This window comes from Triplophysa rosa, linkage group LG18, assembly GCF_024868665.1.
Source record: "Triplophysa rosa linkage group LG18, Trosa_1v2, whole genome shotgun sequence".
Lineage (NCBI taxonomy): Eukaryota > Metazoa > Chordata > Actinopteri > Cypriniformes > Nemacheilidae > Triplophysa > Triplophysa rosa.
In genome coordinates this window covers 1,017,986-1,030,923 of record NC_079907.1, presented here as the reverse complement: position 1 = coordinate 1,030,923, position 12,938 = coordinate 1,017,986, and the positions used below count along the sequence as shown (strand labels likewise).

Sequence of the window (12,938 nt, the reverse complement as noted above, 5' to 3'; positions counted from 1 at the left end):
TCGGCTTTATTTACCTGTCACCATCAAACACATTTCAGATGGATTGCATTCTGTCCTCTACATGTTCAACATGTTTCAAAAATATCACATTGCAGAACTGAAACGTTTGTTCGTGTATCATTGAAGAGACTCATAATGTAAATTTAAAACATTTATTTTCAACTTTCACATTTTGTGACATATCATTTAGTGTCATAAACATGTAGACACGTTTACATTGATTCTTTGGTCCATTTGTTGTTTTGAGTTGTGTCCAGTGCTGTACAGAGGTAGTGTGTCGTGTGTCTGTTTATGTATCGAGTGTGAGGTGACACACATTTCTCAAAGAGTGTATTTATTAAACTACCCTTCTGGGATTCATAAAGTTATGCTTTTTGTCTCGCATTTGTTCGCAGAGAGATTTCTATACTCTATCTTAAATCTTAAAACAAGTTAAACTCTTAGCTTTTTCTTTATATATACTGTATACATACATATTCATTACAATTCACAGTGTTTACCACAAAAATCCAGATATATGCTAAAGTGGCACAGAAGCTTTTGTCCCAACGGATTCTGCATCCACACTGAAATCTCATTGGTCCATATATCATAACTATTAAATATTATAATCATTTAAAGCAGCATGTTTATTTTCATCATGTGATCTGTTGGCGATTCTTCACAGCAGGACGCACGTTCTGTGTTTTCTCTTCCTCTGTAGGTCCAGATCCAGTAGCAATGCCAGAAAGTTTCTGTTGGGGTATATGGCCCGTTTCTGAATGACGCGCTTTATGGCCTTGTGTAGAGGCATGTCGTGATAGAGCATCAGATACGCCAGCACCAGCGTCGAGGAGCGGCTCATTCCCATGATGCAATGCACCAGAACTTTTCCTGTAAGATGAAGAGAGATATTAGAACACACAGACATCATGCTCGTCGATGATAAAAACAGCATCCACAATTCTTTGCAACTTTTCATTAGTAAAGTAAATGGGGGGGGGACTTTGGGCTCAAGCGATTTTTCATTGGCACTCCCTTTAATCTCATTGATGTCTTGGAATTAAAATCTGATTTGTCTTTTTATGACCATGCATGACATTAAGCTCATGATTTAAATGATTTGAAACACATCGTATGCATTGTGGATGTTTTGTGTGTAAAGTCAAAGGTATATGTTGTCTTACCATCAGGAGTGTGAAGACCTTTGTGAATGAAATCTGCTGCCGGCTTGAAGTAAACGTCTAAATCAAAGTGTGTGGAGTCATCAGCCGGGATACCGCAGTAAACAACACTGGTACCGTAGTAGTTTTTGTCCCCGATGCTTCCTCTTTTGGAGTGAGCAGCATTCAGAATATGAGTGATGCCAAGTTTCTGCAGTGCACTTCTGTTCTGAGCCATTCCTCTGATGAGACATATCAAGACATTTCAGTGAAAACTCATCATCACATCTCCTCATCCTTCCGGCCACCTGTCTCCATTCTGACACGTTCATCGTCCAATCATTTACCTTAAGACCAAATAAAGTCACACCCTACATTTCTCCCATAAGATGAAGTCATACATGGTCAAGTCTGAATGAACACTCAAATATAAAACCGTATAAATAAAAGTTACGCACTGTGTTGTCATGTTACAGTAGATGTAAACACTTTATTAACTCAGCACAGCAGCTGACAAGCCGTTTCTACTCACACGTTGCTGATGTAAATGTTTGGCCAGACTTCATCGATTTGGTGCAGACCTAACTTACACGAGTCCAGAACTTTCTGCAGGTCTTTCACTGACAGATACTCTTTCCTGCTGTTTTTACAGGCCATCGTTTCTTCCCTGAATTACCAGCCAAATGGATAAAGAGTGTTTATAATGACACGGCTCACCGGACTCGTCTCTGTCGGACTGATCCCCTCAACAGCTGTTTCATTGCTCTCTTACCCAATTTAGTGCCTCAGCGTGCAGATAGTCTTACACACACACACACACACTTGTTTTTCATGTTTTATGGGGACATTCTATAGACTTCCATTGATTTTTTATCAGGCTTATGATATATTCTATCCCCTAAACCTACCCCAACACCTAATCACACAAACCTTTCTGCAGTTTTTCATTTTCAATCAATATAATTCTGTATGATTTATGAGCTGTTTTCCCTCATGGGGACCTAAAAATGTCCCCACAAGGTCAAAATTGACTGGTGTTACTATCTTTGTGTGGACATTAGGTCCCCACACATTGATGAATACTACACACACACACAAGGCAGGCGCAGGTGACCTGTTCTGATAACCTCATTATCTGATGTGTATACAGAAGGTCTGTAATAAGAAAGAAAGTCTCATTTATTTATTTTAGACATCAATGAGATTAAATGGAGAGCGAATGGAAACTTTTGCTTAAGTGTCTTTGTCTCAGATATTTCTTCAGAGAAAAAGAGTCACAAATGTGTCTGTCATTGCAGTTTCAGAAGAGATGTCAACAATGTGTCAAACTGAGCTCAGATTTCTCAAGTCTGCGATCAAAAGTCAATATGATTGAATGTCTTAAACATTTCTCATCAAATTTACCCAAATCCAGATGATTTCACCTCTCTTCGTTCATTTTACACCTCCAGACTCTTCATGTGAGCAGTTTTAGGAAGAACACCTGAGACTAAATTGATACCTAAATGAAAAACATCTCAAAACTTCTCTGAGCTATGACTGATCAACAATGCTCATTGGGAGCTGCATCACGAAACTAAAATGTCGTGTTTTATTCCACCATCACTTCACACGGCACAGCGTCGCATCAAGAGCCCGTAGCTGTTTGAGAAATCCCCGGTTTGGGAAAATCCAGCGATGTTGTTTGATGGTTTTCACAGCGTCCAGTAAAGAAAAGTGCTGATGGATCATGAGATAGGCCAGAACCAGAGAAGCGGAGCGACTCACACCTACGGCACAGTGAACCAACATCCGTGCTGCAGCAAAAGAGAATTCTGGTTAATGGAATCTGCTCTCGCTGTTAAATATTGTGCATGCTGCTGTTTCATTTGTAGAACATCTAAGATTAAATGCAACATATACAGTATGTTGAGTTAGATTAAACAAACAGGCCGGTCATGGCCGCTTTTACCCCCCAAACAGTTGAGGACCTCCTGAATATGATCAGCACAAGGCTGGAAATAAACAGACAAGTTGAACGACGGTGAGTCGTCTGCTGGGACTCCGTAATACTCGACCGCTGATCCGTAAAACTCACGGCTGCCCTGGCAGTGCATCTTTCCATGGGCTGCGTTCAGGACGTGAGTGATGCCCAGCTTCCACAGAATGAACCGGTCATTGGCTACACACCTGAAGATCATAAACATACAACTGTTAAAACGTCCAGTGACCTCTGAGAGCCAGCAGATTTCTGAGCTTATTTATGATACCCATAAAGGGTCTTCATCTACAGAAGGAGTAAAGATTTTCTCTCTAGAGAGAAGTCCTAACCCCTGGCTAAAATACGGCATCTGAGAGATTAAACCAGAAAAATTATTCTTTACATCGACACTATATTGCATAATACTCGAATAAGATCACATTGGCAATTCAAATATCACACAGAGATATTATGGCTGTGTTTTAAAACCTAGTGAGCGAAATATAGAAAGCAATATTTCAGGCACGTTTGAAAGCATCTAAAAATGCACACTAAGTAGGCTGCTTACTCAGCCTATGACTCACATGTCACCTAGAAACAGGTTGGGCCAAACTTCATCCACGTGATTTCCACTTCTCTTCCCTCCATACAGTAATTTCTCCAGCTCTTTAATGGGGGGCGTTTCATGATGGGAATCATCCATTACATAGTGTGCAGTCTCACCATGGGTCTCTGTGCGTGATGTGACTCTTTCTCTCTTTTTTCTCTCCCTCTCTCAATCAGCAGCCTTACGTTCTCTCTGTGTTCAGATTTGCATGTCATATCTGCTCTTGTCCAAGATAAAGTGATATATATATTTAAAGTGACAGGAGCAGGTGCAGGCGGTCATCTAAAATTAAACCAGCTTCTCCCGGTCAGAAGTGGGAAATGCAAAAGAGAAAATAATAACATTCATCTGGTTCTACGGATACGTGACACACCATAACTTTGAAATAAGGTATCTTTAATAACGCCGTTTTTACCAAACACACAGAGTCTTTAAAAGGTGTGTGGCTTTAGTTAGGCCTAATGTCTTTTAACTTCCTTGATGAAAAAACAACTCTAAACTCTAATGGATTTAATGGTTATAATGGAAATGATATTGGTCTCAATGAAAACTATAATGGGGTCTGTTGGTGGTCTGGAGGATGGAAACCAACAGCATTAAACTAGACCAAACACCAATAATTAATTCTGTACATTTATTTTAATACAGTTTTTATCTTGATTCAATTTATTAAGTTAATTCAATTCTATATGCTAGCGAACTTTTAAATTGCAAACTTAACAAAACAAAATGTTTTTTAATGTTTATTATTCATTATATTTATTGAAAACACTAAATAATTAATGGATATCTGTACTATCAATAATGTATTTGGTTTAAGTGGATTTAGCTGACGAAGCGAATGATGGCGTAACTCAACACGTTCACCAGCAGGCGTCGCTGTCTGCACAGCAGCGGAAGTGACGTCTGCGCAGTGTTTAGTTCACACACGCGCACACGCACAGGCAGGCGCGCTCACTTACCGCTCTCATCTGGACCGTGCGCCTCCAGCTGGCTCAGCGCGAGATGATTTACCCCAAATGTCCCGACAGGGTGCCATCTGTGGAGATTTATCGCGGTGTGTCGTGAAGAATCTGATGTTCAGTGTAAGTGACGCCAACGGTCTGTCAGCTAGCATGCTAACACACATTAGTCTGAAGTATTAGCACAACACTACCACAATACTAGAGTTATAACAGAGTGACGAGCTTGATTTAACGTTAAGTTACTCTTTTATTTTGTGTCTTTTTCTCAGTTTTGTCATGACGCTGTTGGTTTATGTGTGAAATGACGTGTGTCTGTTTAGACACATTACTGTAGTGACTCATTGTCAGTCTGTTTTATTGTTCATGTATTGTGTTAACGTTACATGCATGTGTTCTGTTCACTACCACTAACTGTTCACTGTTTTCTGTCTACCTAAACCGTATTTTTGAGACGCAGACAGTGTTATTCTGATCCAAAGTTTGGTTTATCGTTATGAGCTCTTCTGTATCAGGTATTCACAGTAACGAACTATGACACATGTGGGTGTGGCCTCGATGGGCGTGGCTGTGGTAATCGTAAAGCGTGTTGAGTTCTTCCTTACTGCTGTTATTTTGTATATGGAATATTTAAAGAGTTTGTACACTGTTACAATATGCCCATCCCGAACAGTGTTGGGTGTAACTAGTTACTAAGTAATTAGCTCCCGTAATTTAATTAATTTTCCCTTGAAAAAGTAAAGTAAGGGACTACGGTAATTTAATTACAGTTACTTCTGATGTAATTGATCTAAATACTGTGTAATTTACAAAAAAATTCAAAGTCTAACTTTAAAATATGATTTATTTGAATGAAATAAAAGAGCCGTTTCATGTCTATCCTTGATTCACTTAACGAATCAAGGTTGATGTAGGATATATGTAGAAAGTCATTAGTTTAATGTAATTAAATACTTTTTGGAGAGTAATTTGTACAGTAATCTAAATACACTATTGAATAGGTAATAAGTAACTAGTTATTAATTACTTTTTCAGAGTAATTTACCCAACACTGATCCCAAGTGACGACAGTTATGTTTTCCTGCTCTTTTGATTTTTTTTATTCTTTTAAATAAACTTTTCCTTTCATGTCAACTTTTTCCTTTCACTGCATTCAGGTATAGAATTATGCATGTGCAACTATTCCTTATTTTTACGCCAGAAAGAGAAATCCTGGAAACCGGTTTTTGTGACTTTCCATAGGATTTGTCAGTCTTTGTTTGGGACATTTTCCTCTTTTCCATACACGTGTCTGAAGCTGTACTATATATGTCAGGCTGTAGTGACAGAATTAATATCAGCGACCCAACAGCTCAGATATGATGAACGGTGTTAAACTAATAACTTGATAAGATGTGCGTGGAACTTTGCACTGGACTTTACCATTTTGATGTCTTTCAGTAGATTCAGTGGAAGTCGTTTTCTAACATTTGCATACCTTGTTTACTATTTATTTGCTTGAAATTTGCAAAGTGAAGTCTGCTGCCTTTGGTCGTGTGATTCCACATGCATCTGTCGAAATGCTTTTATTCACAGCACAGCAGTCGAAGTTTAGTTTTGTTAGGAGCTCACAGCAACGTCACGTTCAGCATTGACATGACTCCTGCTTTCTGTTGGAGGAAACGCATTTGTTTGATTTAGAATGCATGTTTGCTGCTCTCAGGAGACTACAGGTACAGTACGTTGTGTGACTGTCGTCTCTGCTGTGATACAACCATGTGTGTGTGTTGAGTCAGGAGATGTGTGTCTGTTTTCAGCAGGAAAAGAGGATCTTTCCCAACATCTTTAACTGACTGATGCAGCACAAACGCCTTCGCTTGCGAGTTTCTCTTCCAGTTGTGTAAAACAGTCTCAACCGTTAGATGAGAGCAAATCTGCCACAGTTTCTGTTGCTCTGAAGAGAATTAATGCTCAAGCAGAGAAAATGTTTTCTGAGAGCGTACGAAGATGACTTTTTTAAACACTCAAGCGTTTACTATGCTGCATTTTTGTTTAATTGAAACTGAAATGATTGTGAACAAACACACGTAATGTTTGTGCACTAAACCAGCCGTGTGTATTACAAGAGATTGCTCATGTTGGACGGTGTCTGCATTTATGATCATTTCTTCTGTTGATTTGTGTAAGCTGATTTGCCTTTGTCTGTGTAAACACAGTCAACATCATAAATAGAAGTTAAATGAAAGCTTCAAAAGATAAAAGCAAATAAAAAGATCAAACAAAGCGAACGCTATATTTTTTTCATTCTGAACGCAGATGTCAATGATAATTTCATCGGTAGCTGCTGCGTTGTGCCTGCGGTCGTGTTCTGTGGTTTGATCTCTTTCATATTAGAGGCGCTTTCTCACTTGTGCTGCTGTCAGTGCAGACAGACGACGCTTCGCTCAGATTGATTCTTAATGAATGAGTTGATTCTCTGCCAAACTCTCTTGAAGCTCACGCTGACAACCACAGTCTGAAATCCTCTCTACATCAAATCCATGCCATTAACGTGGCTTACATGACCAGTTCATCAACATGCATGCGGGTGCACAGCTGTCATACATTTACATTCATGCATTTGGCAGACGCTTTTATCCAAAGCGACTTACGTTGCATTATATTCTACATTTGTTTCTGTAAGTGTGTGTGTGCAATCCCTGGGATCGAACCCATGACCTTGGCGTTGCTTGCGCCTGGCTCTAACCACCGAGCTCCAAAGTTTACAGCATATGGATTTAATAAGAAGTAAATGACATATCTTGATGATGATGTTCTGTGTTCTCTACAGTTCCCGTGAGAGCGAGCGATAGACACAGAGATGTCTGGCGGCGGCGGGCAGCTCAGCGTGAGACAGTGGACCCCTAAACACGTGGGCCGCTGGCTGCGCGAGGAGGGCTTCTGCGATTACGTGGACCTGCTGTGTAACAAACACCGCCTGGATGGAACCAGCCTGCTGACGCTGAGCGAGTATGACCTGCGCTCTCCTCCGCTGGAGCTCAAGGTGCTGGGCGACATCAAGCGGCTGATGGTCTCTCTCCGCAAGCTGCAGAAACAAAACGCTGATGTGTTAGAAGAACTCGGGCTGTCTTACGACGGACACTCGCCTCAGAACAGCGCAGGTGCTTCATGACATACAAAACATATTCCTAACTAAGATCTTAACATTTTAATGTTTGTAATGTAAATGTTTTTGTTCATATGTTTGATTATGCACTGTTGTGCGCAGGTGCACCGGACTGGTTGTGTAACGGTGACTCCACGCATGACTGTGACGCTGTGCTGGACACTCTGAGCGGCGACCATCATCACCAGTACAACAATGGCAAGTACAAGCAGCAGACGCGACGACTGGACCCGGAGTACTGGAAGACCATCATCAGCTCCGTCTACGTGGTCTTTGTCTTCGGCTTCACGTCATTTGTCATGGTGATCGTGCACGAGCGAGTGCCGGACATGAGGACGTACCCCCCGCTGCCCGACATCTTTCTGGACAGGTGACTTTCTGTTCGATTTGAGTCATTTAGCAAACGCTCAGTCTAGTAGTCAGGGCACTGATCGGGGAGCCATTTTAAGGGCTCTCTCATTTGTGAAATCCTTTCAGTGCACTGAAACGTTCGTTCCCTACAAATTCCCAAAATGCACCGCATGGATGCTCCCTATGTTCCCTTACCGGAAATCACGTGACAAGTTTTGAAGACGTTTAACCGAATTCGCAGGAGCCGAATATAACTTCTGAAAAGACAAAGGCTTATTCTGTGTTCAGTATAAACAAACGTTGCAAGACGGTTAACAACACAACAGTTCAATTTAATAATCGACCACATTTGTGCACTGATATGTAACAGAATAATGAAAGTGTTTCTCAAATGTACTTCAACCAGTATTTAAGTCAGACAGATGTCGCTTTTGCCGGTTGTTGATTAATACCGTGAAGTATCAAAACGCGCTTAAGCAGTCACGTCACAGGAAAACAAGTGAACGGTGTCCCAATGAGAAGGGAGCCGGGGTCCTCACCAGTGCCCGGACCCGTGTACACCATATACTGATTCACGGGGAGTGTGCTTGGCACAGGAACCTCATACATCACTCAAGATCATTGACCTCGTGCACATCACACCTCTGTCGTTCTCTGATGGAGGGCAACTCATTTAGCTTATTTTTTTACTTTCTGACGCTTTAGATTTCTGACAAAAGCATAGGCCATGCTAATTTTATAGATGACTGACAGGTGATGAGCGCAGACTCGAGGGTTCGAGGTCACAGCTGAAGATGAGCACAGAAATACATAAACAGCAGACCAAACCTCCATCTGCTCGTCACAGTCTCTCTGTTGTGTGTCTGCAGTGTACCCAGAATCCCTTGGGCTTTTTCGATGGCAGAGGCCTGTGGTGTGATCTTGTGCTCTATTTGGCTGCTAGTGTTGCTTCTTCATAAACACAGGTAACACACACACACACACACACACACACACACACGCATGTACACCGTTTCAAGGAACTTGAACGTAAGCTATGTAAAATCTTATACAGCTCCATGTTACTCTAAGCATGTATATGTTTGTTTGAGAGGTTTGAGACGTCTGGTTTAACCACCGCTGTGAGTTTGGGGTGTAACTGTCTCTTTTGGGTGAGGTTTTTTTTGGCCTCCAAATGGAACGTCACTTCCTCTAATGTGGTGTATTTGTCAAGTGGTTGGTTATTATTTAACTGGAGCAGTGAAACGGGTTGGAGCTCAGTGCGTCTCGTCTCTCTTTTATAATCACAAAAGGACCACAGAAACCAAACTTCAGCCCATCAAACACTTGTTTATTCCTGACCCACTGTGACGTGTGTGTTTCAGGTCAATTCTGTTGAGACGGTTGTGTAATCTCATGGGGACGGTCTTTATGCTGCGGTGTGTTACCATGTTCGTGACTTCTCTGTCCGTGCCGGGTCAACACCTGCAGTGCACTGGGAAGGTACAGACACACAAAATAACACTGCAAATATACAATCAGATCATTTAACATATATATATATATATACACATACTGTATATACAGTATACAACCTAAGTTTGTTTGGAAATGTAGTGAGCTGACAATATAAAATTTCAGTTAGGCTGCTCCCTTAAGGGTCGGGTATACTTGACTTTCCTCCATGTCCGTCTTGCGCACAAACGTGTCCGCACAGCTTCTTGAGCATACTCAATCGCGGATTTGTTTTAGGCAACTTTTTTTTGAAGGATAAAATATGTTATAAGATTATAAAGTCTTTGTCTGCTCTGCTGATGTATGTGTCTGTTGTGTGTGTGTTAGATATACGGTGACATGTGGGCCAAGCTTCAGCGTGCAGTGGCCATATGGAGCGGGTTCGGGATGACCCTCACAGGAGTCCACACGTGTGGAGATTACATGTTCAGCGGACACACTGTCGTTCTTACCATGCTCAACTTCTTTGTCACTGAATGTTAGTACACGCACACACTGCTAACACAGGTGTCAGTGATATAGAGTTTGTTTCTGATGTGTTGTCTCTCTGTGTTTACAGACACGCCGCGCAGCTGGAACTTCATACACACGTTGTCGTGGGTTCTGAACCTGTTCGGGATCTTCTTCATCCTGGCGGCTCACGAGCATTATTCCATCGATGTCTTCATCGCGTTCTACATCACCACCAGACTCTTCCTGTATTACCACACGCTGGCCAACACGCGGGCGTACCAGCAGAGCCGCCGCGCTCGAATCTGGTTCCCCATGTTCTCCTTCTTTGAGTGCAACGTTAACGGTCCGGTTCCGAACGAGTACTGCTGGCCCTTCACTCGACCTGCAATACTCAAGAGACTCATCGGCTAACACACACACACTCACACTCATGTTTGTACTGATGATTCTGAACAAACAGAATCAGATTCTGCGTTGCCATGATGGACGCCAAAGACGCGTCTAACCCCTAACATGCAAACACACTAGACATTTTAACGGTCATTGTGGTTCTTCTAGGAGGACTGGAACATGAATTCTGACTGTGAATATTCACTCATATTTTCCTCATGGAATCAGACTGATAATCACAAGATTGAATTTCTTTGGAAAGGTGTTTTATGCATTGCCCAACACTAAAAGCATTTAACTGGAAATGCAGTCTTTTCACAGTTTTTATTTGGGTTCTGTTGAAGTGCTAGACAGGACACGTTTAGACGTCTTAAAATCCTTTGAATGACAGTTTTGGCAGTATTATTTTAGATGCTCGTCGTGGTAAATTCCTCATGTCCTCCAAAGACGTTTCAACTTTAATAAGAGTTTCAATCTTTGAAGCAATAGGACACAGCCTGCTGTTCTTTCATTGTTAACCACATGGTTTTATCTGAAACAATGTCATTGCGTAGGTTTTTGTTTTATCGCTATTATTGTTGTGCGTCAGATGTCTACATTGTTTCATTGTGCAGATGTTGTTTTGGCAGTATTTGTATTTGTGTGGAATGAAAGAATGATGCTTTAATCGTGTGTTTGAGACTCTGAATTTTGGTAAACGTCAAAGAAAATCAAAAGAAAACTATAATTAATGCTATTTTGGGATTGGACTATTTTGGCACTTTTAAATTGCTTTGGAATTTATTATTTTCATGACAATTAAGTTTACACAGATTAGTCTCACTCTCACTTGAGTATTTTTGTAATTATTCTCAAAGGTGGTTCTCTTTAAATTTTCATTGTTATACAGTCTACTTAATATTTAAATGCACATAAATTAAGGAAGGACAACAATTACATCCATGGTGTATACTTTTCTTATTGAATTTCTTAATTTTATTGTTTTTTGTTTTACATTATGTGGATGAGACTTTCCAAGGAACATGTCTAGAATGTAATTGTCTTGGAAGAGTCACCATGCAAAAAAATCTTTAAGGTCTTAAAATAAGCTGTTCTTAATGTAATTTACAATCTTATGTTTTTCTTTAGATTTTGGGGTGAAGGCTGACCCAAACACATCCTTGACAGGTTTCATGAGACTTGTTATGCTGACCTTTATGTTTGTTCATTTAACAAAAACACTGAAATGCCAAAACCTTAGATTGACATTTTTAACTGCTTTATCCCATTTGCCAATGCTGTGGTATATTAACACATTTGTTTGTATTAAATATCTCAGAATTGTTGTCAGATTTATGGTATGGTCAGAAGGGTCTTAGTTATCTTGTGAATGTTTACAGAAACGTGATTATTGCAAGCAGGGCGATATGTTCTTGTGCTTTTGGTGTAGTGGGAGTTTTCATTAGAAATGGCTAGTTTTGATGAGTTATTGTGTTAGGTTTAAAATAACAAGTTAGTATATTTACTTTATAGATCTCTCTAAGCACAGAGAATTAAGAGTTGGACCTCATGTTAGTATTTTATGGCTATGTACATACTGTACGAGAGATTTAAAAACTGTTGGTTGGTAAATGGTATTATGTACTGTGTACAATACAAATGTTTTATCTTTGACATTTCCCTTCTTGTCCAGTGTGTAATACTGAATTTGAAAGCATCTTAACAAAAAACATCTTTAGTAGTTTGGGGATGTTAAACAGACTCTTTATTTTGACTCGCCAAATAATTGTGATATACTTAATGTCAAATGGTTCAAACACTAAACATGCTACACAAAACAGTCTCATCGTTTCAAAGTTAATTGTGCAGTGCTTGAAAATGCCATTAGTCTCTATGGGCTTTTGTTAAGGTTAGATTTTTTATTTAAGTGGAAATACTGTTTTTTTCATTGGATGAATTGTTGAATTTAAGAAGCTCTGTGTTCAGTGTTTAACACAATGTGTCTGCCATCATCAATAAAATTTACAAATGAAACTTAAATAAGTTTCTAAAGGTGTTTGATTTGATAAATTGAAGTAAAGTTAGGCTACAAATAATCCTGCTTTGTGTGTGAATCCAAATGCATCACCAAACTCTACAAGAGTAGAAAAATAACCTGTTTGGACATCTGCCAAAATAACAAGTGACATACATATTAATTATATATTAATTGATTATACAGTATGATAAAAATTAACAATTCTGTTGTCAGATATTCTTTCGAATTTCAAAAATAGCTCCAACTCATCCAAAACACAAAACTCTTAAATAAATGTGTATACATCATCATCATCATAATTGTGTTGTTTGTCATTTGGCTAGGTAATGTGGTCTTAAATAAGTCACTTTTATTCATGGCACTCTTAAACTATGTCACTTTTATCACATGCGGGCCAAATGTCCAATATTTACTGAC

General features: G+C 39.9%; 3 protein-coding genes across 3 annotated transcripts; 1 reads left to right on the top strand and 2 right to left on the bottom strand.

The window, feature by feature from the left end:
- Positions 1 to 32: 32 nt before the first annotated feature.
- Positions 33 to 2,191, bottom strand: LOC130568798 (dual specificity protein phosphatase 13-like). The gene is made up of 3 exons (XM_057357848.1): positions 1,675 to 2,191; positions 1,167 to 1,384; positions 33 to 873 (listed from the first exon to the last, which is right to left on the bottom strand). The coding sequence occupies exons 1-3, from the start codon at positions 1,797 to 1,799 to the stop codon at positions 662 to 664; spliced, it is 555 nt and encodes a 184-aa protein (XP_057213831.1). The 5' UTR covers positions 1,800 to 2,191; the 3' UTR covers positions 33 to 661.
- A 148-nt stretch (positions 2,192 to 2,339) lies between these two features.
- LOC130568799 (dual specificity protein phosphatase 13-like) lies at positions 2,340 to 3,903 on the bottom strand. Its single transcript, XM_057357849.1, has 3 exons — positions 3,687 to 3,903; positions 3,094 to 3,311; positions 2,340 to 2,938 (listed from the first exon to the last, which is right to left on the bottom strand). Exons 1-3 carry the CDS (start codon positions 3,803 to 3,805, stop codon positions 2,745 to 2,747), a joined length of 531 nt encoding a protein of 176 aa, XP_057213832.1. The 5' UTR covers positions 3,806 to 3,903; the 3' UTR covers positions 2,340 to 2,744.
- Positions 3,904 to 4,618: 715 nt separating this feature from the next.
- On the top strand, positions 4,619 to 12,517 carry LOC130569600 (sphingomyelin synthase-related protein 1-like). Its single transcript, XM_057359337.1, has 7 exons — positions 4,619 to 4,794; positions 7,481 to 7,811; positions 7,919 to 8,186; positions 9,037 to 9,132; positions 9,532 to 9,649; positions 9,989 to 10,139; positions 10,221 to 12,517. The coding sequence occupies exons 2-7, from the start codon at positions 7,511 to 7,513 to the stop codon at positions 10,523 to 10,525; spliced, it is 1,239 nt and encodes a 412-aa protein (XP_057215320.1). The 5' UTR covers positions 4,619 to 4,794; positions 7,481 to 7,510; the 3' UTR covers positions 10,526 to 12,517.
- Positions 12,518 to 12,938: the final 421 nt, after the last annotated feature.